This window comes from Salmo salar, chromosome ssa14, assembly GCF_905237065.1.
Source record: "Salmo salar chromosome ssa14, Ssal_v3.1, whole genome shotgun sequence".
NCBI classification, from domain to species: Eukaryota; Metazoa; Chordata; class Actinopteri; order Salmoniformes; family Salmonidae; genus Salmo; species Salmo salar.
This window is the reverse complement of record NC_059455.1, coordinates 8,894,975-8,921,022: the sequence shown is the minus strand read 5'-3', so window position 1 is coordinate 8,921,022 and position 26,048 is coordinate 8,894,975. Positions and strand designations below refer to the sequence as shown.

Below are 26,048 nucleotides of genomic sequence, written 5' to 3'. Positions count from 1 at the left end.
ACTGATTTTTGTATTAGTCTATAAATAAATCTCAGCCAAAATTCGTCATCTCTCCCATGTCTTATTCGACTAGTATTTTTGAAAGTGTAAGGATAATAATTCAGTCATAGTTGTTCTGAAATATTTACTGCTTGCCAACAATGGTTCATTCTGGGGTGCGTTCAGTTCGCTTGAACGCTTTCTACTTTGCGTAACGGTTTGTACTGAACTACACCAAAATGTTATTTTACGTTCTTGAACTCATTTTGAGATACGCTTGTGCCGGTTGGTTTGGTGCGGCTTGAAGCAATGACTGACGTATTTAAAAGTGAGTGGCCATGCTGACAGTGTCCCCTCCCCGTTTTTTAACTGGCCGTTCAGTATAGCACCATTTCCGTACAGTTGAACGTTCCAGAACGTAAAAACGTACTGTTGTTTCCACTTTATTGATTGACTAAATAACCAATAGACGACTACATGGGCGTGGATTCGCGACAGCGTTTACGGGAATTGACAAGACGCTTCCTTGGAAGACCCACCTCCGAGACTTAGCAACTTCATTGTACAGGATTTAAAACCCTTATCAATGATACATGCTCAAAAACATCATCGTAATAGGATGATATAAGTAGCCTACATTGATATTGGACCGTTCATGAAAGATAAAGTTATTTTTTTCAGACATTCGTGGACGGCATAAAGACATAGGTGAGTTTCATCATAGGGCGTTTCATCATAGGTTATTGTCACTGGTCTACTGTAAGTACTGTAAGTAAGTAAGATGTTTCAGATTTCCCTCGGATTTCCCTTAATTCACATACTCAGAGTTGAACATTCTGCTCTTTGAAGATACACATGGATTTAAATATGAACAATATTTTTGTTGTTGTCATCAATTATAGATTTTGTATGATTTTGTACTCAGATTTTCCCTTTTACTTTCAGGTAGCCTATGATTTTGGATTAATCTGGTTTTAAATATATGAGCTAAAATGACATCAAAGTCACTATTACATATTATGCACTTATTAAAGCCATATAGTAGCCTACTATGGCGATATTTTCATCCTCTTAACAATAATCTTCTCTTTAGTGAATGCCTCGAAACAAGGCAATGGACATGGGCAGGCAACTGTTGGTAAAGATGCAGAGGACGAGGAAGGGCAAGTTCACGCCAATCCCTGTATTACCACAGGGCCTCGAGGTCCACTTCTACCTGCGAGACTCTCACCAGCTGGAGTTTCTCCGGGGTTGTTACACTGCTGAGGAGCTGTGCACAGAGGCAGCCAAGAAGTGTGGTGAGTCTGAGTCTGTGTTACATACAAAGAAATATATGGAAATTAATACAGTAACATAATCATAGTTTATGTCCCCCCTCTTTGTTCACTCTTTCTCTTTTCCCCTCTCTTTCCCTCTCTCTGTCTCTCGCTCTCTCTCACACGCAAACCCCTCTCACACAGACTGTAAACTCTCTCAGACCAAAAGTCTTACTAAGATCTCTCACTCAGCCCTAAACTCCAAGTCTTCTTTCTCTCTACTGAGTTGCTCATCTGAATGTGTGTTATGGATAATGAATATGAAAGGTAGCAACTTGCTGGTTCTTTGTTGAGGGAAATCATATTTCTCTCTTTTTAGGCATTTCGCCTCTTTGCTTCAATCTGTTTGCCTTGTATGACGAGAGCATGAACATCTGGTACCCTCCCAATCACACCTTCAAAATCGAGGAGAGCACCTGCTTAAAGCTTCACTATCGCATGAGGTAAGCCTAAGGGTATGTTGCTCCTCAGTTTGTCACAAATATTGAAGGAACAAAGCAGAGGTAGCCATTTTCGATTGCAGCAGCACTTTGGTCTACAAATGCGCAAACTTGAGATAAAAATAACTTTCTTACAAAAACTTCATACTGACATTGAAATACCCTCGTCTCTTTATCCAGGTTCTACTTCACCAACTGGCATGGTGCGAATGACAATGTGCCACGTGTTTGCAGACATGCCCTCAAGAGAAAGAACGGCAATGGGCCGAAGACCGAATCAGGGGGTACCGCACTCCTTGAGGCTGCCTCACTGAAGTATCTGTTTGCCCAGGTATAATTTAGCAAGTTTTATACAGTTAAAAACAGTTGTATCCTCAAATGTAGAATTCTAGCATACACAATCATATATCCTGATTCATGTGTTTGTGCATTGGCTTTTCCCAGGGTCAGCATGACTTCCTGAAGGGACGGGCCGCAGTGCGTAACTCTCAGAATGAAGAGGAGGCCCACTGTATTGAGAATGAGTGCCTGGGAGTGGCAGTGTTGTCTATCACACACAATGCCTTGGAGAAGAACATCAGCAACCCATATTTAGGAGGACAGATCAGGTAACTAATCGTCACTCACAAAGAGGTTCAAAATTAAGCTGGTGTTACCATCTTTCTTATACACACTCATGCACACACAGACACACACACACACACACATACACCCCCGACTCAACCAAATCTCTTTCCATCCCACCCAGCTATAAGAAATACATCCCAGAGAGCGTGAACCAAATCATCAAGCAGCGGAACTTCCTGACACGAGTCCGCATCTCCCGGGTGTTTCAGCACTTCCTTAACGAGTTCAACAACAAGACAGTGAAGAACAACAAAGTCAACACCCATGACATCAAGGTCAAATACTTGGCTACGCTGGAGACGCTGACCCGTGGGTTCGGCTGTGAGGTGTGTAGCTAGATGTATTACAGTACCCATAATGCACTGCGTAACCATGTTTGCAGACACGCTATTAATTAAAGAAAGAATGGCACTGGGCCAAAGACAGAACCAGGTGGTACTCTAAAAGTCTGTGTAAAGTACTGTATGTGTAAAGATGTTCCTGAAGCTAATATAATGGTGTCCTGTCTCATTAAAGATGTACAAGCCTGAAGTGCTACGTGTGACTGACAGCGAAGGGGAGATCGAAGGAACTCCCACTTCCTGTAACCAGGGTCAGCCCACCCAGTACCAAGTCCTTGTGTCTGGAAATACAGGGATCAAGTGGCGGAGGAAGCAACAGAATGTGAGTATAGTATTTTGTAGTTTAGAATGTGTAAATTATGGCACACATTGTATCTATCATTATTATCTAAATATCATCTGATATGTTGTTCATAAAGAGATAAAAAGATTTCATGTTCATCTATTTCTCAGAATGCATGGACTGCCAAAGAGAAGAAAAAATCTAAAAAGTACAAAACCGACATCAACTGGAAGAACAAACCAGCTCAAGACCTTTCGAATGACTGGAAAACCTTCTCTGATTTCTATGAGATTACACACATCAACATCAAGGGCTCCACAGTCACTGTCCACAAGCAGGACAACAAAAAGATGGTAAAGTTTCATTGGTTTAAAGGTGCAATATGCAGAAATCGCCATATCCTGGTTGCTAAAATTGTAATAGTTTGCCTAATTTCAGTTAATGTGACAAAACAAGCAATGTATAGTGTAGAGAATCATTGTACCATCTAAACCGATGTGAAATATATTTGCAATAACCAAAAATATTGTATTTTCAGCTGTTTGACGCTGGTATACAAAACCGAAAGAAAAAGAGTCAAAAACGAAACTTAAGAACGGGAATCATTGAATTTGATGGGGTCTCCCAAAAAGTTACATATTGCAGGTTTAAGCTTCAGAGGAAACTTAAGCATTCAATAATGCTGAATATCTGAGTGAGCAATCTTGAATGAGACTCCGTCAGTGTATACTCTATTACCCATTTTCTCTTTCATATTGGACATGCACCTCCATTGTCATTTGTTGTCGCTCTATCTCCACCACAGGAACTGAGCCTGGGTTTCCATGCAGAGGCATTGTCTTTTGCCACCCTCATTGATGGATACTTCCGTTTGACAGTGGATGCACATCACTTCCTGTGTACAGATGTGGCCCCTCCCTCTGTGGTACAGAACCTGCAGGAAGGCTGTCATGGTCCAATCAGGTGAGCTTAAATATTCCCATTAATTCGTTAGAGAAAATGTAAATATGAATAAAATACAACATTTTTATAATACTGTCAATTTGTCAGATTATACAGATATCTTTGTCAGTAACCACATTTCCATCTACAGTTTTTATGCGAGTAAGGTCACACCGTATAGATAAAAAAAATCAAGACAGCCGTGTTGGAAATAGGAATTTTCAGTCAATTTTATAATTGCTGACAGATCATTTGTCTGTTTGACATGGTAGGATCATATCGAAGTGAACTTGGAGTCACGCGATGATATGGTGTGTGGTTCTCTCACTATGACTCGGGAAACCATGCAATTTATTCAGCTACAGATTAAATAAATTATGATGAACTTCATAGTGTGGTGAAAGTGCACAGTAATGAGCTTGATGCACCTTTCCTTCCAATCAATATTGAGGGTCTTATTCTGGTGACATGATGATCGATGCTCGTCTGCCTTTTAACAAATACAAATATTCTCGCTCTTATCCCTAATAATCTCATCATGTAGAGTAGCCTACCCGCACTGTATCTGTGAGCTGTTGGCTAGAGCGCACGTGCCAAGACCAGAGGAGGCACATTTACTATTTAACAGAACAATTTTTGTGACCACTATTGGTCGAGTGGAAAATTTAAAAAAAAAAAACGTTCGATTTTTATTCGGTCCATGAAAATGTAAGTGAAAAAGTACATTTTCTGTGCACTACTTCACTGATTTCTGTGCACTGATTGTTATTCGCAACAAGTCAGTTTGGTGGAAACCCACCACTGGTTGGAAACTGCGCATATTTTAGAATATTCGGATGAAAATCTGTCGCCAATTGGATGGAAACCTAGCTAGTGATACAGTAATACTTCTATACTAGTGTAGAACTGAGTTGATCCACCCCTTTTCCCATGATGCAATTTGGCCTCTCCCCCTCCAGCATGGACTACACCTCCCACAAGCTGCGTCAGGAGGGCAACGAGGAGGGCATGTATGTGCTGCGCTGGAGCTGCATCGACTATGACCACATCATCCTGACTGTCAAATGCAATGAAGTACAGTACCACTTCCACCATCAGCCTCACCCACAGTCATTTAGACATGTATACAGCCACTCTCATTTTCAGACAATGATACATTTGAACATTTTTGTGAGGCTTTCTCACTTTTAAAAACCTGGCGGCGCTATCGTGTTAGTGACTATCTTGTTAGTCACCATTATTTGACTGAACTGAATTGTGACAATTTGTTGCTGTAAAACGGTCTGTGTAAATAAATGGGCTTGATTACTCCCTAAACTTGTTCTCTTTTTCTTGGCTCTCCTGCTGTAGGTGGACCTGACCGATAGCCATCCGTACCGTAGCTTTAAGATCGAGGTGGGGCCGGAAGGCTACGGCCTGAGTGGTACAGCCCTGAGGCAGCCCTCTCTCAGGGAGCTGATGGAACAGCTGAGGGGCCAGAGACTTAGTACAGACGGAGTCCTATTCCAGCTCCGCAAGGCCTGCCCTCCGCAGCCCAGAGGTATGGTATGATACCCTGCCCCAATTCTACACACATTTAGACAAAAAGGTGCTATCTAGAACCTAAAAGGGTTCTTCGGCTGTCCCCATAGAACAACCCTTTTTGTTTCCATGAACAACTCTTTTGGTTCCGTTTCCACAGAGGGTTCTACATGGATCCCAAAAGGGTTTTCTACCTGTAACCAAAAAGGGTTCTATCTGGAACCAAAACAGTTTATGGGGACAGCTGAAGAACCCCTTTTGGAACCCTTTTTTCTAAAGTGTATCACCACGGCACCTAATCCCTGACCAGAGGTTTGGCACCTTATGCCAACCAATACACCAGACCTGGATGTGTTATTCTCTTTATACCACTATCAAACAGGAAATGTTGCTCAGTAACAGGGGTTTTCCTGAATTCGGCAGCTCTGTCGCCTGTTCTCACTTCAGAGGGAGAAGATTGGTGTGTGTCTAGATTTTTTCCCATTTCATTTTTTTTTTTTTTCAGAAATGTCTAACCTGCTACTGGTGACAAAGAGAAATGCGGAGCTGACGTACCCCGTACAGAATCATGTCATCTTCCACAAGATCCTCAACGAGGACATAGTGCAGGTGTGTGTGTCTGTCTGCTTGTGTGGATTTGAATGTGCTTGTGTGTTTGCATGTTAGCCTTTACTATGTGTTTACAGTATGTTTGTGTGCACAGGATGCCCTACACTGACAATACTACTTTTTATTGAATTTCCTTCGATCGACCAATAACGCTATTCTGTCCATAACCGTGTCTGTGTCTCTCATATGTCTATATAGGAGGAGCACTTGGGCTGTGGCACCAGAACTAACATCTATGCTGGCAAATTTAAGATAAAGAGTGAGGAAGAGAAGGATGTGTGGGGTTCCCAAACCTACCACGAGGTGAAAGTGGTCCTGAAAGTGCTAGGGTCCCAACACAGAGACATCTCTATGGTGAGAACACACACACACACACACACACACACACACACACACACACACTGTATAAACAAAAAGTGGCTTTGTAAATTAATGTGATTGGCATACACATTAACCTTTTATTGCAGTGGGCTAAATACAGGGTCTCACAGAGTGTTTCTTGGTAGTCTTAAACAAATCTACTTTTCTTTCAAAGTATACACATCACACACATGGTTATGGGCTTAGAAAAAAGAAGACACCTCTACCATGACAGGTATAGAGTTGAAATGTACCACATTGAGTTTACGTCCCAATATTACACTTTTATATACATCACAGAAGACTGAAATATAACAAAATTGTTTGACATAGAAACAGGATTTTTGGCTTTAAAAAAAAATAATATAATGTTTATTAATTATGAAATTATGAAAAATATTAATAACATTCCACCCATGAGGCTAGTAGGTCATTTGACCTGCAGGCTACCACACATACACACCGCTCCTCCCTCCACCACCCATTGACTTCTCCCTTTGACTTTTGACTCTGACCTTTGACACTGAGCTCTTTCCGCCAGACTTTCTTTGAAACGGTCAGTATGATGCGTCAGGTGTCCCATCAACACATCACTCTGCTGCACGGTGTCTGTGTTCGCAGCCATGACAGTAAGTCATCCTTCCTTCCTTCCTTCCTCTTATTTTGACTCTTAAACTGAGACTCTGCGATATGCCACAAGCCGCAGGAAGAACCTAAGTTAATGCAGATGAGCGCCATGCAAGACTATGTACACACGTATCTGTGCATGTTCATGTGTACCCTTCACACTCCTACAACATGATATCTGCACGACAACAACTAGGGAGAAGTTTAGCCTTGCGCTTCACGCTCTTAGTTGTGGAAGTTGACCCGATACTGCTGATTAGTTTGCGTCGCTGAAGGTTAGGACATAGATTGTCTGCATATACCGTATATTGTGGAAAATGTCTCTGACAGCAAAAGTATTCTTTTTCTTTTTTTTATTAAGTTGCAACCTACTCATACTTTTCTATCTGAAATAGGCTAGACTTTTTTTGTACCTCTAACTGTGTGTGTGTATGGTGTTGTCGCTGTTCAGATATCATTGTGGAGGAGCATGTGACGCTGGGTCCTCTGGATGTGTTCATGCGGGGACATCGTCTTGAACTCAGCACCTCCTGGAAGTACCAAGTGGCCAAACAACTGACCGGCGCCCTCAGCTACCTGGTGAGACGTGATGAGACGAGACACAATTGCAATTTGACACTACAGGGCCAAACCGAGCTGTACTGGGCTGCCCTGATGTGGGAAAAAACAAGCTGGTCTGACCAGCATGGTCTAGCTGGTTAGGCTAGCTAACTAGCTGGTCAAGCAGGTGATTCTGGTGACCAGCGAAAACACAGCGAAGGCACAAGAAGAAAAAAAAAGAAGTCTGGTCACCAGCATGACCAGCCTATGCTGGTCTATACAATTTTTTTCTCCAAAATGGTGGCCTGGTTATGCATTCCCCATAGTTACTGGAACCGTGGTAGAAAGGACAATGTGAAAAGAAAATACCAGAGCCGGTCTAGTATGATTCTGGTTGACCTTATAGTACGAATCAGGCATAGAAATGTGCCATTATAATAACATTGCATTCTATAATCTAATATAGAATGTAATGGTCTTGGAACTTGGTGCCAACCTGGACAATACAGTAGTAGTAGTTTGTCAAACTTGTATAGATCTATATGGCTCTAGACCTGACCCTTCCCCGTGTTTCTGTCCCCAACAGGAGGATAAGAAGCTGGTCCATGGCTATGTGTGTGCTAAGAACGTCCTAGTGGAGCGGGATGGCCTAGAGGGAGAGACTGGGCCCTTCATCAAACTGAGTAGCCCTGGGGTATCCATCTCCGCACTCAACATACAAGGTGTGTGTGTGGTGTGTGCGTCTCTGTGTGTCTGTTTTTTCCCCAGCTGACAAGGCTGTGTTGTATTGCAGAGTGTGTGGAGAGGATCCCGTGGATCGCCCCAGAGTGTGTGAGAAACAGCCAGGCCCTGAGTGTTGCGGTGGATAAGTGGGGCTTTGGCACCACACTGTGGGAGATCTGCTATGAGGGAGAGGCCCCACTCAAAGACAAGAAACTCATAGAGGTACACCCACACTTTCCCTGACAAGACAGTGAGCAACACAATCTCTCACTCACAACCACCCCCAGACTCCTGTGACATAGCCTAACTATTCTTTAAAAAAAAATGTATCCTTTATTTACCCAGGAGAGATACAGTGAGGGAAAAAAGTATTTGATCCCCTGCTGATTTTGTACGTTTGCCCACTGACAAAGAAATGAGAAGTCTATAATTTTAATGGAAGGTTTATTTGAACAGTGAGAGACAGAATAACAACAAAAGAAATCCAGAAAAACGCATGTCAAAAATGTTATAAAATGATTAGCATTTTTATTAGGGAAATAAGTATTTGACCACTCTGCAAACACATGACTTAGTACTTGGTGGCAAAACCCTTGTTGGCAATCAGAGGTCAGATGTTTCTTGTAGTTGGCCACCAGGTTTGCACACATCTCAGGAGGGATTTTGTCCCACTCCTCTTTGCAGATCTTCTCCAAGTCATTAAGGTTTCGAGGCTGACGTTTGGCAACTCGAACCTTCAGCTCCCTTCACAGATTTTCTATGGGATTAAGGCCTGGAGACTGGCTTGGCCACTCCAGGACCTTAATGTGCTTCTTCTTGAGCCACTCCTTTGTTGCCTTGGCCGTGTGTTTTGGGTCATTGTCATGCCGGAATACCCATCCACGACCCATTTTCAATGCCCTGGCTGAGGGAAGGAGGTTCTCACCCAAGATTTGACGGTACATGGCCCCGTCCATCGTCCCTTTGATTCGGTGAAGTTGTCCTGTCCCCTTAGCAGAAAAACACCCCCAAAGCATAATGTTTCCACCTCCATGTTTGACGGTGGGGATGGTGTTCTTGGGGTCATAGGCAGCATTCCTCCTCCTCCTCCAAACACGGCGAGTTGAGTTGATGCCAAAGAGTTCCATTTTGGTCTCTTCTGACCACAACACTTTCACCCAGCTGTCCTCAGAATCATTCAGATGTTCATTGGCAAACTTCAGACGGGAATGTATATGTGCTTTCTTGAGCAGGGGGACCTTGCGGGCGCTGCAGGATTTCAGTCTTTCACGGCGTAGTGTGTTACCAATTGTTTTCTTGGTGACTATGGTCCCAGCTGCCTTGAGATCATTGACAAGATCCTCCCGTGTAGGTCTGGGCTGATTCCTCACCGTTCTCATGATCATTGCAACTCAACGAGGTGAGATCTTGCATGGAGCCCCAGGCCGAGGGAGATTGACTGTTCTTTTGTGTTTCTTCCATTTGCGAATAATCACACCAACTGTTGTCACCTTCTCACCAAGCTGCTTGGCGATGGTCTTGTAGCCCATTCCAGCCTTGTGTAGGTCTACAATCTTGTCCCTGACATCCTTGGAGAGTTTGGAATCTGATTGATTGCTTCTGTGGACAGGTGTCTTTTTTACAGGTAACAAACTGAGATTAGGAGCACTCCCTTTAAGAGGGGGATCAAATACTTTTTTCCCTCACTGTATCTATTTCAGAGGGGAGGTCTTGAGTTATTTCATTGAATACACCTGTTTTTTTTACACTTGTAGACTGCGGTATTCTTACAATATTCATAGCATATCACTGATTCCAAGGTATTGGAATCAGTATTGGAACAGTCTTGGTTCTGATCCATCTCCTCTCTTTCTCTCCGTGAGAAGAAGGAGATGTTTTACTCGGCCCAGTGTTCCCTGGTGACCCCAGACTGCCCTCAGCTGGCTGAGCTCATCACCAAGTGCATGAACTACGACCCCAAGAGGAGGCCCTTCTTCAGGGCCATTGTCAGGGACCTCACCGGGGTGGCCGAGCAGAGTAAGAGGACACACATTTTTATCTGTCTCTGTTGTTCTTGTTGTCATTATCACCTGCATGTGTATGCAGACAAGTGTGTGTGTGTGTGTGTGTGTGTGTGTGGTGCCTGTGTTTACATAGGGTTATACAAACACATTCTCTATCTATTTGTGGCCCCTCCCCCAGACCCAGTCCTGCCACCTGGTAGGGTGCCCATCCAGGAAGTGGACCCCACTGTGTTTGATACCAGGTTCCTCAGGAAGATCGATGACCTGGGAGAGGTAGGGACTCTCTTAATACATGTATACTTTACTTTTGGGGTGCTTGTCTTCATTTTAAAAGGGGCATGCTGGGATTGGTACATCCATTTTTTTGACTTTTTTTAATTATAGCCATTGATTCATGAAGAATATCTCTTATATTTAATTTAACTAGGCAAGTCAGTTAAGAACAAATTCTTATTTACAGTGAGTTAACTGTCTTGTTCAGGGGCAGAACGACAGATTTTTACCTTGTCAGCTCGGGGATTCGATCCAGCAACCTTTCGGTTACTGGCCCAACGCTTTAACCACTAGGCTACCTGCCACCCCAATGCGTCCTTGAGCTCAGAACCCAAAATATGAGTGGCGAGGTGACCACTTAGTTTTTTTCATCCTAGTAATACCCCTGTAATGTGATGATTGAGGTATGTCGTGTGTGTGGTACAGATATGAACTGTACTTGTTTGGGTTAGTATGTGTTCATTATGTCTGTGGCGTGCTTTATTCTAGAATTGTTCTTGTGATGTGTGTGTCTACTGTGCAGGGTCACTTTGGTAAGGTGGAGCTGTGTCTGTATGACCCCCGTGGGGACGGCCGAGGGGAGCTGGTGGCGGTCAAGTCTCTGAAGCCAAACAGCAAAGGCCAGCTGGCCTGCCACCTGAGAAAAGAGATAGATACCATGAGAGAACTCTACCACCACAACATCGTCAAATACAAAGGAGTGTGTAGCGAGGAGGGTGAGGATGGCAGTGCATGCAATCCTACATACACACATAAATGTATACTGTATGTAAATATACATACACACACACCACACACACTTGTGTGAAAATCGTGTTTCTTTGTCTAGGTGGGAGGACCACTAAGCTGATTATGGAGTACCTGCCAGCGGGGAGCCTGAAGGACTACCTTCCCAAAAGAAAACACCAGACTGACCTCAAGAGACTCCTCCACTACGCCCTCCAGATCTGCCAGGTATTGTAGTATGGAGCTTTATTAATACCCCCAAAAATGGAATTTCATTGTTTTAACTAGCCCCTATAGGTATTTATGTATGTACTGCGGTTTCTGATTATGGAGAGAGTTGGACATTCTAAAGCATTGCAGTCCTTATTTATATGAACTTTCTGCTACTTACAAAGAAATGAACACCGTTGGTAACTGGCTAGTACTATATGGAATGTTGTGTTGAATGTTTCAATGACTCCTAGAAACCACAAGACTGCCAGGTAAATAGCTATAAAAGTAAACAAACTATAAAAACAAGTGAAAATGTGTGTGTGTGTGTGTGTGTGTGTCTCTCAGGGAATGGATTACTTGGGATCCCAGCGGTTCATCCACCGGGATTTGGCGGCCAGGAACGTTCTGGTGGAGAACGAGAGCACGGTGAAGATCGGAGACTTTGGCCTGACCAAGAGCATGAAGGAGGACAAGAGTTACTACACAGTCAAAGAGGAGACTGACAGCCCTGTGTTCTGGTGAGCAACTTAGAAATAGAATGACAAGGCCAGGTCCCAGAACTTAACTTGATGGTTCACTCCCAAATCAAAGTTAAGGAGACAAGGTCACATACCATTTAAAAGCCTGGAAGCCAGTCTATCATTGCTATCTGTGATGGATCAGATTAAAACCTCTAATGATCTTGACAGGTTGGGGCTCATTGTATTGACATTAGCTGACATATTTACCTTGGTCGTGTTCATTGATAAGTAGACACCAAACGGAAGAAATCAAACTGAAAAAAGTGAGGGACTACCTCAACTTGAACAATAAGAAATGTTATCTCCAGGTGTTTTTGCAAAACATTTTGCTACAGTATGTGTTGTCTTGTAGGTATGCTCCTGAGTGCCTGATGGACTGCAAGTTCTACCCTGCGTCTGACGTGTGGTCTTTCGGAGTGACCCTCTATGAGCTGATGACCTACTGCGAGACAAGCAGCAGTCCTACCACGGTAAAGAACTTTCTCTCTGTGTTTACCTCTCTTCACTATGAAAATAGTTTCATACAAATTTGTTAAACTTTATTGATTTGACAAAACACTAGGAGTCAGACATTTTAACATGTACTGTATCTGATGTCTTAGTTCATCAAGCTAGCCCTTGTCTGTTATGGGATCAAATTATTCTGCAATTCAATACTCTGACCTTTCTCCCTAAGTGTGCACTTCATGGATTTTAAAGAAAATTACTACAGTAAGAAATATGGAGAAAACTCCTTCCCCAAGCTTGCACCAATCCAATCCTTTTAAATGCATGGGAAGAAGTGCATGAGTGTATACTTTGAGAGAAAAGACTAGGGTGTAGGTACGGCCATCTGTTTTGGTTTTGATCATGTGACATGGTTGTTCACAGGTATTTTCGGAGATGCTTCATCCAACCAAAGGTCTGATGACTCTCACCCGATTGGTGGAAGTGCTGATAGCCGGCAGGAGGCTGCCCTGTCCACCTCGCTGCCCAGACACGGTAAGAGAACTCCGGGAAGTGGTGTCATCTGTTCACCAAGGCTGTAGTCTTTCCTTCTCTTTCATCTGAAAGCTAAAGTGCCGGGATGAGGTTTTCCCGAGGTACAGGTCTAGGATCAGCTTCCGATCCCCCAATCCTAAGCTTAACCATTAGTGGGGAAAATGCTAAATAGACCCAAGATCAGCGTCTAAGGGCAACTTCGCTCCAAACTAAAGATAATAGTACCCTTTCTAAATACACATTCAGTAGTGTTATTCTATACTAAAACTATCCTCAATAGGAATGAGTGGGAATAGAACATCCTGCACATCCGATGGTTCCGAGCAGGTGCTGGGGTATCAAAGTCAATGTTTACGGCGTTCACTCACTGCTGTAGAATGCAGAGAAAAATGGGGCAATTCAAGAGGGTGCTATGAAATTTATGTCAAAACATAGTTTTCTTTGCCCTATGTCATTACAAATGATCCAGAATGAATCATTAGATTGTTCTCTACAATATTATAACCTTAATATACTTATACTTGACAGTGTTGATTAAATAGAAACGTTACTATTTAGAGGTGTTTCCGCTGGTTGGACCAATCAAAATCAACGTGATACCGTCGTCAATTTGAACTCCAGATCCTTCGCTTTCATTGCCTATAACCAAGATCAATCTGCATTGAGAGGGGCCGTTTCTATGGCGATTTAAAGGGAAAGACAACATGAATGGCTTCTGGTTGGGATATGTACGTACGTTCTGGTTGGGATATGTACGTGTCGTCCCCACAGTGATATGATAAGGTGAATGCACCAATTTGTAAGTCGCTCTGGATAAGAGCGTCTGCTAAATGACGTAAATGTATATCTCAACCAGAAGCCATGGATTACAGACAACATCCGCACTGAGCTAAAGACTAGAGCTGCCGCTTTCAAGGAGCGAGACACTAATCCGGACGCTTATAAGTAATCCTGCTAGGCCCGCCGACCAACCATCAAACAGGCAAAGCCTCAATAAAGGACTAAGATTGAATCCTACTACACCGGCTCTGATGCTCGTCGGATGTGGCAGGGCTTGCAAACTATTACGGATTACAAAGGGAAACCCAGCCATGAGCTGCCCAGTGACGCAAGCCTACCAAACGAGCTAAATGCCTTCTATACTCGCTTTGAGGCAAGCAACACTGAACCATGCACTGAACCTACTCTCTGTAGCTGATGTCAGTTAGACCTTTTAAACGGGTCAACATTCACAAGGCCACAGGGCCAGACGGATTACCAGGACTCCATACTCAGAATGCTCTGATCAACTGGCAAGTGTCTTCACTGACATTTTCAACCTCTACCTGACCGAGTCTGTAATATCGTCATGATTCGAAAAGACCACCATAGTCCCTATGCTCAAGAACACCAAGGTAACCTGCCTAAATGACTACCACCCTGTAGCACTCACGTCTGTAGTAAAGAAGTGCTTTGAAAGGCTGGTCATGGCTCACATCAACAGCATCCTCCCGGATGTCCTAGACCCACTCCAATTCGCATACCGCCCCAACAGATCCACAGATGACACAATCTCCATTGCACTCCACACTGCCCTTTCCCACCTGGACAAAACGAACACATACGTGATAATATTGTTCGCCGACTACAGCTCAGCGTTCAACGCCATAGTGCCCTCAAAGCTCATCACTAAGCTAAGGACAGAGGGACTAAACACCTCCCTCTGCAACTGGATCCTGGACTTCCTGACAGGCTGCCCCCAGGTGGTAAGGGTAGGCAACAACCCTTCTGCCATGCTAATCCTCAACACGGGGGCCCCTCAGGGGTGCGTGCTTAGTCCCTTCCTGTACTCCCTGTTCACACACCACTGCGTGGCCACGCACGACTCCAACACCATCATTAAGTTGCAGACGACACAAGGATGGTAGGCCTGATCACCCTGACAACAGTGAGACAGCGTAGAGGGAGGAGGTCAGAGACCTGGAAGTGTGGTGTGCACGACAACGTCTATTCCCTCTCAGGAGACTGAAAAGATTTGTCATGGATCCTCAGATCCTCAAAAAGTTCTACAGCTTCGAGAGCATCCTGACTGGTTCCATCACCGCTTGGTATGGCAACTGCTCTGCATTTGGCCGCAAGGTGTTACAGAGGGTAGTGCATACGGCCCAGTACATCACTGGGGCCAAGCTCCCGGACATCCAGGATCTCTATACCAGGTGGTGTCAGAGGAAGGCCCTAAAAATTGGCAAAGACTCCAGTCACCCTAGTCATAGAGTGTTCTCTCTGCTACCGCAAGTGATACCGGAGGGCCAAGTCTAGGTCCAAAAGGCCCCTTAACAGCTTCTACCCCTAAGCCATTACACTGCTAAACAGTTAATCAAATGGCTACCCCAACTATTTGCATTGACCCCCTTTTTTAATACTGCTGCCACTCACTGTTTATTATCTATGTATAGTCGCTTTACCCCTACCTACATGTACATATTACCTCAACTAACCTCTGTACCCCTGCACATTGACACGGTACTGGTAGCTAGGGTTGCAAAGGGTCGGAAACTTTCCGGGAAATTTTCCATGGGAAGTTAAGCCCTGGAATTTGGGGAATTTTGCTTAAATTCATCCAAAAAGTTTGCCTATAACAGTGAACTTTTTTTGTGGGATACACAAGGCAATTCTAGGTCTTGTGGCATATTTTGGTTAAACTATCCCCAATTCAATGGAATTGGAACCCTCTGCATGCACAGTGCATTCTTCCATCACATGTACAGCTGATTCTCAAGATCTTGCACACTAATGAGATGCTATTGAGCCCACACTACTACACTGTCTGAGCCAAGGACTACATGCTTTCTGGTAAGTTTTGATTACAATACTTGGTGGGGTGAATATATTTTATATGACATGATTTTTTTGTTAACTAGTAAATAGTAGCCTACAGCAAAGTGTGTTTAAATTATTTCTAACTTATTAACAATTTCTGCTAGTTAGTTTTTGCTACCATGTGGGTTTTAGCTTGCTTGAGCCTGTTAACTGAGGAGTGTTCATTTACCTGTTTCCATACATTTGTTTCATTTTAAAACATGTATCTTACAAACATGTATCAACATGTATCTTACATAGAATTGTATTTGATGTTTTTTTTAACTCATTTTTCCTAATCTTTACAGGAAAATGCTATGTGCACTATCTGATGTGTGGAGACATTTCACTGCAGCTAATGTAGAAGGAAAAACTGTGTACATTTGTAAATACTGTGCCAAATCATATGTGAAGAATGCAACAAAGATGCAGAATCATCTGGCCAAGTGCATAAAGTTCCTTCAGCACTCACAACAAGCAACCTCTGACAAAAGTCCCTCTTCTTCCATTCAAGGTGAAAATTATGAATCAGACACCTTATCGATAGCAACAGCTCATGGTCCTCCTGGAATCAGTGGAGGCACGTAGTCAGATAAATGCTGATTAATGTCTTGCTCGAGCTGTGTATGCAACTGGTTCACCTCTGATGCTCACAGGCAATGTGTATTGGAAGAGATTTCTGAATGTTCTTCGCCCAGCATACACCCCTCCAACCAGACATGCTTTATCTACTCATTTGCTGGATGCAGAGTTCAACAGAGTTCAAGTGAAGGTCAAGCAAATCATAGAGAAAGCAGACTGTATTGCAATCATCTCTGATAGGTGGTCAAATGTTTGTGGGCAAGGAATAATGAACTACATCATCTCCACCCCTCAACTAGTATTCTACAAGAGCATAGACAGAAGGTACAACAGACACACTGGTCTCTACATTGCAGATTAGCTGAAGGCAGTCATCAATGACCTTGGACCACAGAAGGTATTTGCACTGTTGACAGACAATGCTGCGAACATGAAGGCTGCTTGGTCTGTGGAGGAATCCTACCCTCACATCACACCCATTGGCTGTGCTGCTCATGCACTGAATCTGCTCCTCAAGGACATCATGACACTGAAAACAATGGATACAATCTACAAGAGAGCCAAGGAAATGGTTAGGTATGTGAAGGGTCATCAAGTTATTGCAGCAAACTTTGTCACCAAGCAAAGTGAGAAGAATAAGAGCACCACATCGAAGCTGCCCTGCAAAACACGTTGGGGTGGTGTTGTCATCATGTTTGACAGTCTCCTGGAGGGGGAGTCTCTCCAAGAAATGGCCATATCACAGTCTGCCGATATGGACAGCCCCATCAAGAAGATCCTCCTGGATGATGTATTTTGGGGAAAGACTGGTAAGCAGCCTGAAGCTCCTGCAACCTATAGCAGTAGCCATTGCACAGATTGAGGGAGGTAATGCCATCCTGTCCGATGTTCAGACTCTGCTTGCAGATGTAAGAGAAGAAGTCCATACTGCCTTGCCCACTTCACTGTTGCTCCAAGCAGGGGAAACTGCAGTTCTGAAATACATCAAAAAGCACACCTCAGCGTACTTCTTGGACCCCGAGTATGCTGGCAAGAGCATCCTGTCTGGTGCAGAGATCAACAAGGCCTATGGTGTCATCACTACCGTGTCTCGCCACCTTGGCCTGGATGAGGGCAAGGTTCTTGGCAGTCTGGCGAAGTACACTTCCAAGAAGGGCTTTGGGATGGAGATGCAATATGGCAGTCGTGCCATCATTTGCATCAGCCACCTGGTGGAAGGGACTTTGGATCTGAGGCTCTTTCCCCTGTTGCCTCTATCATCATCCTCCAAATCCCACCAACATCAGCCGCCTCAGAGCGCAACTGGTCCTTGTTTGGGAACACACACATCAAAGCACGCAACAGGCTGACCAATACAAGGGTTAAAAAATGGGTGGCCATGCGGGCAAATTTGAAGCTTCTTGAGCCTGACAATGAGCCATCCAAGGTTGGAAAGTGACAGTGAAAATGAGGCCTCAGAGTCTGATGTTCAAGAGGTGGACATTGAGGAGATCCAGGGAGAAGACATGGAAGCCTGAGAGGAAGACAACCAAAGCTTTAGTTTCTAGACTATCATTTTACAAATGTATGTTGAAAATGTTTTTGGGAGATGCGATGGATCATTCAATATTCCCTTTCTTTTGTTGTTCTGTGAAATCATCCCATGTGAAGAGTCAACTCATTTTATTAAAGTTAAATTCGTAACTAAAGAGTTTTTAAAATTTATATTGGAAGGATTTAATCATTTGCAATTGTCTACTTATGATAAGGTAAAAGGTTTATGTTTCTGTCTCCATATGATATGGTAAATATATCCAATGCAAAAAACATCTCCATTTAAATGGTATTAATATTAATTTGCATATATTTCCATTAATTACCATATATTCCTGTTAATTCCCACGGGAAGTTTCCAGCTCTGAATATTCACCAAAATGTGCAACCCTACTGGTAGCTCCTGTATATAGCCTCGTTATTGTTATTTTGTGCTGTTTTTTATATTGGATAAAAGTAGATTCCCATGTGAGGCCGTGGGCTAAACAGAGTAAGTTAGTGTAGTTAACAACCAAAGATTAAGACGAAAGGTGGTCAAAGTAGTAGACTTCAATAAAGTCCTTGGCATATCTCCTAATCTGACTTTGGTAAGGTCGATTTGTTCTTCACATTTCCGTCTCTGGTAAGCACACGTTTATTTGTCACATGCACAGGATACAGAAGGTGTAAACGGTACAGTGAAATAGTTACTTGCATAGTTTGCTATATCAAAAATAGAAAGTGCTGAGATTAAATATTTTTCAATTATTATACTGAACAAAAATATAAACGCAACATGCAATAATTTCAAAGATTTTTACTGAGTTACAGTTCATATAAGGAAATCATTCAAATAAATTCATTAGGCCCTAATCTATGGACTTGACATGACTGGGAATACATATATGCATGATGGTCACAGATGCCTTAAAAGAAAGGTAGGTGTGTGGATCAGAAAAACAGTCAGTATCTGGTGTGACCACCATTTGCCTCATGCAGCGCGACATCTCCTTTGCATCGAGTTGATCAGGCTGTTGATTGTGGCCTATAAAATGTTGTCCCACTCTTCAATGGCTGGATATTGGCGGGAACTGGAACAAGCTGTTGTACATGCCGATCCAGAGCATCCCAAACATACTCAATTGGTGACATGTCTGGTGAGTATGCAGGCCATGTAAGAACTGGCATATTTTCAGCTTGAAGGAATTGTGTACAGATCCTTGCGACATGGGGCTGTGTATTATCATGCTGAAACATGAGGTGATGGCAGCGGATGAATGGCACAACAATGGGCTTCAGGATCTCGTGACGGTATCTCTGTGCATTCAAATTGCCTTTGATAAAATGCAACTGTGTCCGTTGTCTGTAGCTTATGCCTACCCATACCACAACCCCACCGCCACCATGGGGCACTCTGCAACAAACGCTCGGCCACACAAAGCCATACACGTGGTCTGCAGTTGTAAGGCCAGTTGGACGTACTGCCAAATTCTCTAAAACAATGTTGGAGGCGGCTTATGGTCGAGAAATTAACATTCAATTCTATGGCAACAACTGTGGTTGATATTCCTGCAGTCAGCATGCCAATTGCACGCTCCCTCAAAGCTTGAGACGTCAGTGGCATTGTGTTGTGTGACAAAACGGAAGATTTTAGAGTGGCCTTTTATTGTCCACAGCACAAGGTGCACCTGTGTAATACAGCGGCGTAGCCACGGGTAGCAGTTTGATCTCAGGCCTACCCCCAAAAAGTTCCATAAATTATTCAATATTGTTGTATTTATTTTATTAAATTTTTTAAGATTTATTTTCTATGGGTAATTTTAATATAATATAACAAAGAAATAGTCCGCGACAATCAAGTTGGCTTCCGACTATTGGTTACATAAAAAAAATGTATACGGTGGTTTACCTGAACAACCTGGCAATGTCACGTGGCTAAACCTTGTAGCGCATAAGCTAGCAAGCTCTACCACGTTAGCTTACTCAAATTGACTCACCAGCTAAGGTAATTTAGTAGTTCTAGTAGTTTTATGGCAAACCAAATGTCGATCGCTAGGTTTTTCAAAAAAAGACGTCTGGAGGAAAAGGAGTGTGTGCCAGAAAATAATTTGGATCAATCTACCGATAGCTTCCAGAATGAGACATTAACAGGTGGCGCCAGGATAGAAACAACCGCAATCGCCATCACAACCGCCAATGCCATGTTGAGCCAGGCATGCTTGCCTACCCCACTGTCTCCTCTCGTTCCTGATGCTGTGGGCGGGGGTGAACCTGCAGTAGGTCCACCGACAGATTTGTCTGTCGTTGATGAAACAGCTTGTCAACCAAAGGTAGAAAAGTTCCCTTCAAGTATGATGAATGGCAAATCACGCTGCTTCTCTTCAAGGTGGTATGACCAGTTCGTGTGGATTGAGTATAGTAAAGCAAAAGATACAATTTATTGTAAGTTTTGTAGGAATTTTCCTGTGGCAAATGTTGAATTCAGATTTGTACGAGATGGATTTAAAAACTGGAAACTCACAAGAAATGCTTGCTGCAAACACGAGAATAGCAAATGACATGCTAGTGCCCTTGCAAAATTTGAATCCTACAAGGCGACCCATGGGCCTAGAAGTCGTGGGACTGTGTTGGACCAAATACATGGTGATGCAAACATGGATTTTATAGAAAGAAACCGTGCACATGTTAAAGTGGTCATAGATATTGTTATAATGTGTGCAAAGCAGGATATTCCACTCAGAGGACATATTGAAACCGAAGAGGCAATCAACAAAGTTAACTTTTTAGAAATCTTCAATTTCATCTCAAAGTATGACTCAGAAATACAAAACAGGCTTAATGAGCTACCTCGCAATGCCCCGCTTATGAGCCCCGAACTTCAGAACGAGTTGCTGGAGTGTGCAGCATCATTGTTACTGTGGAGGATAAAAGATTAAGTTCATTCTGCGCCTTCCACGTAATTCGCCATACTAGCAGATGAATATAAAGATCAATCTAAACGAGAACTTATTCCTGTGTGCATCCGATACATTCATGCTGGAATGATTAAAGAAAGAGCTGTTGAGTTTATGGAAACCACTGATTTGTCTGCACAAGGAATTTCTCGGAAAATACTTGAAGTGTTGCAACCCCTGGAGTTGGATCCCACTCTGTGTGTGGGTTTTTGTTTCGATGGTGCTTCAGTCATGTCAGGGAACAGAGGAGGGGTACATGTCCTACTAAAGTAAACATTTAAGCAAGCAGTGCATGTGCATTGCAACTCCCACCGTTTGAATTTGGTTCTGTGCACCGCTGCAAAAGTGTCGGGACATGTCAATACTTTTTTTGACACAGTAAACCAGCTACACACATTTATGAGTGGATCCCACAGACATGCTCGATTCATAGAAGTACAGAAAGAGTTGCATCCCGATAGACCATGAATTGAGCTAGAAACATCCACGGATGTACGGTGGAGTTCAAAATCAGGGTCTGTGAGTAGTAGTAAGTGTAAGTGCAGTAAGTGCTGTTACTGCTAGATTTCATTTTAGAGGTTCTTGCAGATTTTTCAGAGGCTTGAGGACAAACCAAATTACAAGCCGATGCCCTCTTACAACAAATCCAGAACAATACGTTTTTATTCCTGTTAGTCACGTTTAGTAAATTGTTTGACACTAGTGATTTTGCTACGAAGGGATTACAAAGCTCTACATTATCTGTGACGGACTGTATTGGCTTAATTGAAATCCTCAAAAGCAGCTTTTCTATGTTCAGAGAACTCAGGGGGAGACTTTGATAAAGTTCTCAAGCTAACTGAAGAGATAATGATTAAGCATGATATTAGTAATTGGGATGTGAGTGCATCACGGCAGCGAAAACTGCCTGTAAAATGGGCAGACAGTGTAGTCACATCTTCATTAAGGAAAACATCCAGCATCAAGAGTGACAGTGACCTGAGGCAACTTTGGAACAATATTCTAGACAGACAGATTACTGAGTTAAACTCAAGATTTTAAGAAGACACATATGGGATCATTCAAGCAGCAGCCTCCTTTTCCAAAGAATCCAAAACCGGCGGCCTTAAAGAGCAGCCGAAGACCACATGCGATCATTATGCAATATCAATTGAGGATGCTGAATTCACTGTTTTTATTCAGCAGTTGAGTTGCAAAATGAACATGGGAAAGAGTGACTTTTCGTCCATAATGAGTGTACTTGACAGCTGCCCTGATTATATTTTCCATAATATAAACTCTGTTAAAGATCATTGTCACACTTCCATTGACATCATGCAGTGTGGAGAGACTTTTCTCAACAACAACTAGGATAAAACAATCGTCTTCGCACATCAATGACAAGCGCCCGGCTGAACCACTTCAGTTTGCTGTCTTTTGAGAGTGAACTGACAGATACATTGGATTATGATGAAATCGTCACCGTATTCAACTCAACGCCTCGCCGTCTGCGCCTTGGGATGTAGCTCACGCCTTATGATACGTCTACTAAAGGTAAGGTACCTTTTTATAGTACTACTGCCCGCCGTGGTATAAATTGTAACATCAAATGTAGACTTGTTTGCCCATCGATATTAAAGTGCGCCTGAAGATGAGTTTTTATGTTGTTGGCAACTGGTCTAATGTTACTGTCTTATTTTAATATGCTGGGATAGGTAATTATTTGTGTAACGAGGTTGCTCCAAGTACTATGCACTAGTATAAAACGATTGTATTAAGAAATAATATACGGTGCACGTCACAAAATAAATGTAATAAGTAAGTAGAAAAAATGCCTATCCAATTTTTCTAGGCTTATCAAAAAAAAAAAAAGTCTGGCTACGCCCCTGGTGTAATGATCATGCTGTTTAATCAGATTCTTGATATGCCACACCTGTCAGGTGGATGGATTATTTTGGAAAAGGAGAAATGCTCACTAACAAGGATGTAAACAAATTTGTGCAAAACATTTGAGAGAAATAAGCTGGAACATTTTTGTGATCTTTTATTTTAGTTTATGAAACATGGGACCAACACTTTACATGTTGCATTTATATTTTTGTTTAGTGTGTAGGTGATGCTAACCCAGACACACCTGTCTAAATGTATGTGAAATAAATGCTACACCAACCCCCCAGCCACATCTAGCTAAGTGGATGGGTCAGTAAAGTCTAGACATGTGCACATGTTCATGAAATACAATGGTGGCCGTAAACACCTTCAGACACACGTGATTAACTTGATCGGTCATGTAGTTAGCTAAACAATGAACCATAATCCCAACCCATACAATACAAACAGATTGTCATAGCTAGCCACCACGCATAAAATGCAGTAGTATGAATCTGTAAGTAGCTAAAGCTAACCAACTAGGTTCATTGTTAGCTAGCGAGCAATCAAGTTAAGGTTCGCTAGCTAGCTAACAATACTCTTTAACTTGCAATGAAAAGGGCTTTCTGCCTAAATTAGAAACGTATGATATCTGAAAATGTAGCTAGACTCTTACCCATATACATGCAGGAATGCTTCATGGCAGACCGGAACCCCTTTAACGAAGTAAGAAGTCCTGTGTCTTTTCCGTTTTGTTTGTACAGCATGTTTGGCCCGTTGTGACAAGTCACTCCGGGTTCACACTGACCATGTGCAAAAAGTAGTCCATCACAACTTTTTCCCACTGATCTTTGTCGATATAGTGCCTGCTAAATTCAGGGCAGTAATGTTGTTGAGAGCAGAAGCAACGCTTTTGCAGTTCTACATGCCTTACATATCTTCCAAAAAAGCTTCAGTAGCAAGGATTATCTACATACTGAGCAGCTCATGTTATAGACAGAAGCATGCTACATGGCAGACCAATCCGAACTCATCTCTCGGCATGTCCAGCCCATCCATTATCTCAGCCAATCATGGCTAGCGTGAAGGTTCCTGTATTTTTCCGTGGCTAAACCAACTAGGCTTGTAATTTAACAATTATATTCTTATTTAAAGATGGCATACAAGTTTGTTATTAAGGCACATGAAAGTTCACATGTTCCCGAAGGCATTTCTGTCAAACGCATTTTGATGGAGAGAATTGTTTTTCAAATGCCTCTCCTGTGAAGGAATGACGTGCGACATACTCATACATATCTCTCTCCCTTTCTTCTTTTCTGTGTGTGTGTGCGCGTGTGTGTGTGTGTGTGCGCGTGCGCAGGTGTACTCTCTGATGAGGAGGTGTTGGGAGTATGACCCTGCGAACAGGATCCAGTTCAAAGGCCTGATCACAGAGCTGGAGACGCTGCTGGACGAGAGGCACAGAGGAGATAGACTGGCTGTCTGAACTGATAGAGCTCACACATAGATGGATATATACAATAATATAATATACACTGAGTATACCAAAACATTAGGAACACCTTCGTAATATTGAGTTGCTCCCCCCACCCCTTTTTGCCCTCAGAACAGCATCAATTCGTCGGGGCATGGACCCTACAAGGTGCCGAAAGCGTTCCACAGGGATGCTAGCCCATGTTGACTCCAATGCTTCCCACGGTTGTTTCAAGTTGTGTGGATGTCCTTTGGGTGGTGGATCATTCTTGATACACCTGGAAAACAGGTTGAGTGTGAAAAACCCAGCAGCATTGCAGTTCTTGACACAAACCGGTGCGCCTGGCACCTACTACCATACACCGTTCAAAGGCACTTATATTTCTTGCACATTCACCCTCTGAATGGCACAAATACTCAATCCATGTCTCAAGGCTTAAAAATCATTATTTAACCTGTCTCCTTCCCTTCATCTACACTGTTTGAAGGGGATTTAACAAGTGACATCAATAAGGGATCATAGCAGGTGTTCTTAATGTTTTGAACACTCAGTGTATATGCCATTTAGCAAACGCATCTATCCAAATAGACGGATGGATGGATGAAAAGGCTGACAGACAGACGGACAGACTAATGTTAGTTATCAGAAACAGACAGACGTTTGTTAGCACAGATGGACTGACAGACAGACTGACATTGACTACTACAGACTACTAAAAATAGACGTAATCTAGCACAGACAAACACATGCACCGACAGACCAACACACAGAAAGACAGACAGACGTTAACCATCACTGACAGACAGAAAGACATACAGAAAGCACAGAAGGACAAAAGCTACATTTCTTTACAATACAGAAACAAACTGCCCAGATGTGGGCTTGATTTATATACTTTTCCACATACTGTACATATACAGTAACTCAAACGTATTCTGAACTTCAAATGCATGCTGCTGTCATTCAATATTTTCTATAGTACAGCATTTGTTTATTTCTTTTTACAAGCTATTGAAACACATTGTAAGTTAAATAGGACCCTTTTGGATAACTGAGTTAGTTCATTTTGTAAGGATGAAAGACATTGAGGCGGTAATTTGCGTTAGCCAACGAACAGATCACTTTTTTTAGCCGGTGTCAGAGGTGTAACCAATGATGTATATAAACCCTGGATTGCTGATGCTATGCATTGGTCAATGAGAGGCTTAGAAGCCACCGGTTGGGCATATTGGCACTCCCCAGAAAAGCAGTCCTCCATACGAGTTCTACAGTATTTCAATTAATTGTTTCAAGGACAAAATTGCATGTATTTAAGTACTTTTCTTGTTGTAGCGGAGATATTAACATTTTTATGTTTAGCTCAGATAATATCATTAAAAAGTATGCATTAACTTGTCTGTAATAGAATAAATGTGGCGACAACAAATGCATTCTATAGCTTCCAAGCAATTTTTTACAATGGTGGGGGAGTGCCACCTGTCAGTCATCTAGTGTATAGGTAAATTATTTGGTGTAAAGCTTACTACAAGCTCTACGCGGGCGCAAGATTCGGAGTGTTGCAAAAAAGGGGCGGCTCCTTGCCGTAAACTCCGCCATTCAACATGCTATTTACTACCTGAAAATTGAGACACACTGTATCATTCCTTCCGCAGCTGTGGGGGTAGTGTTGTCGCTTGGTTCCTTGATCTAATCTGTAGGCTACATCAAAGTAGCCCATTTTGCATTGATATTGAAATATATTCTCAGTGACTGTTCAAACAGTAAACCACACAACAAGAATCCACCCCAAAAGGCATTTTAGTTTAGAAGTAATAA

General features: G+C 42.7%; 1 protein-coding gene across 1 annotated transcript; it reads left to right on the top strand.

Moving 5' to 3' along the window:
• The first annotated feature begins 447 nt into the window (after positions 1-447).
• Positions 448-25,663, top strand: LOC106568720 (tyrosine-protein kinase JAK1). The gene is made up of 25 exons (XM_014139300.2): positions 448-687; positions 1,073-1,277; positions 1,615-1,738; positions 1,916-2,066; positions 2,180-2,343; positions 2,484-2,688; positions 2,879-3,025; positions 3,157-3,339; positions 3,792-3,949; positions 4,888-5,002; positions 5,279-5,468; positions 5,955-6,058; positions 6,257-6,412; positions 6,960-7,047; positions 7,497-7,624; positions 8,172-8,307; positions 8,379-8,530; positions 10,174-10,324; positions 10,490-10,584; positions 11,108-11,300; positions 11,414-11,538; positions 11,869-12,041; positions 12,397-12,514; positions 12,915-13,025; positions 24,120-25,663. The coding sequence occupies exons 2-25, from the start codon at positions 1,076-1,078 to the stop codon at positions 24,243-24,245; spliced, it is 3,495 nt and encodes a 1,164-aa protein (XP_013994775.1). The 5' UTR covers positions 448-687; positions 1,073-1,075; the 3' UTR covers positions 24,246-25,663.
• The last annotated feature ends 385 nt before the right edge of the window (positions 25,664-26,048 follow it).

What these genes read in the sequence shown, in the direction of transcription:
- LOC106568720 (XM_014139300.2), top strand. Translation starts at nt 1,076, where the DNA reads ATGCCTCGAAACAAGGCAATGGACATGGGCAGGCAACTGTTGGTAAAG. An exon ending in AGATCGATGACCTGGGAGAG is followed by an intron (nt 10,585 to 11,107) that starts GTAGGGACTCTC and finishes TCTACTGTGCAG; the next exon opens with GGTCACTTTGGTAAGGTGGA. An exon ending in ACTGACAGCCCTGTGTTCTG is followed by an intron (nt 12,042 to 12,396) that starts GTGAGCAACTTA and finishes GTTGTCTTGTAG; the next exon opens with GTATGCTCCTGAGTGCCTGA.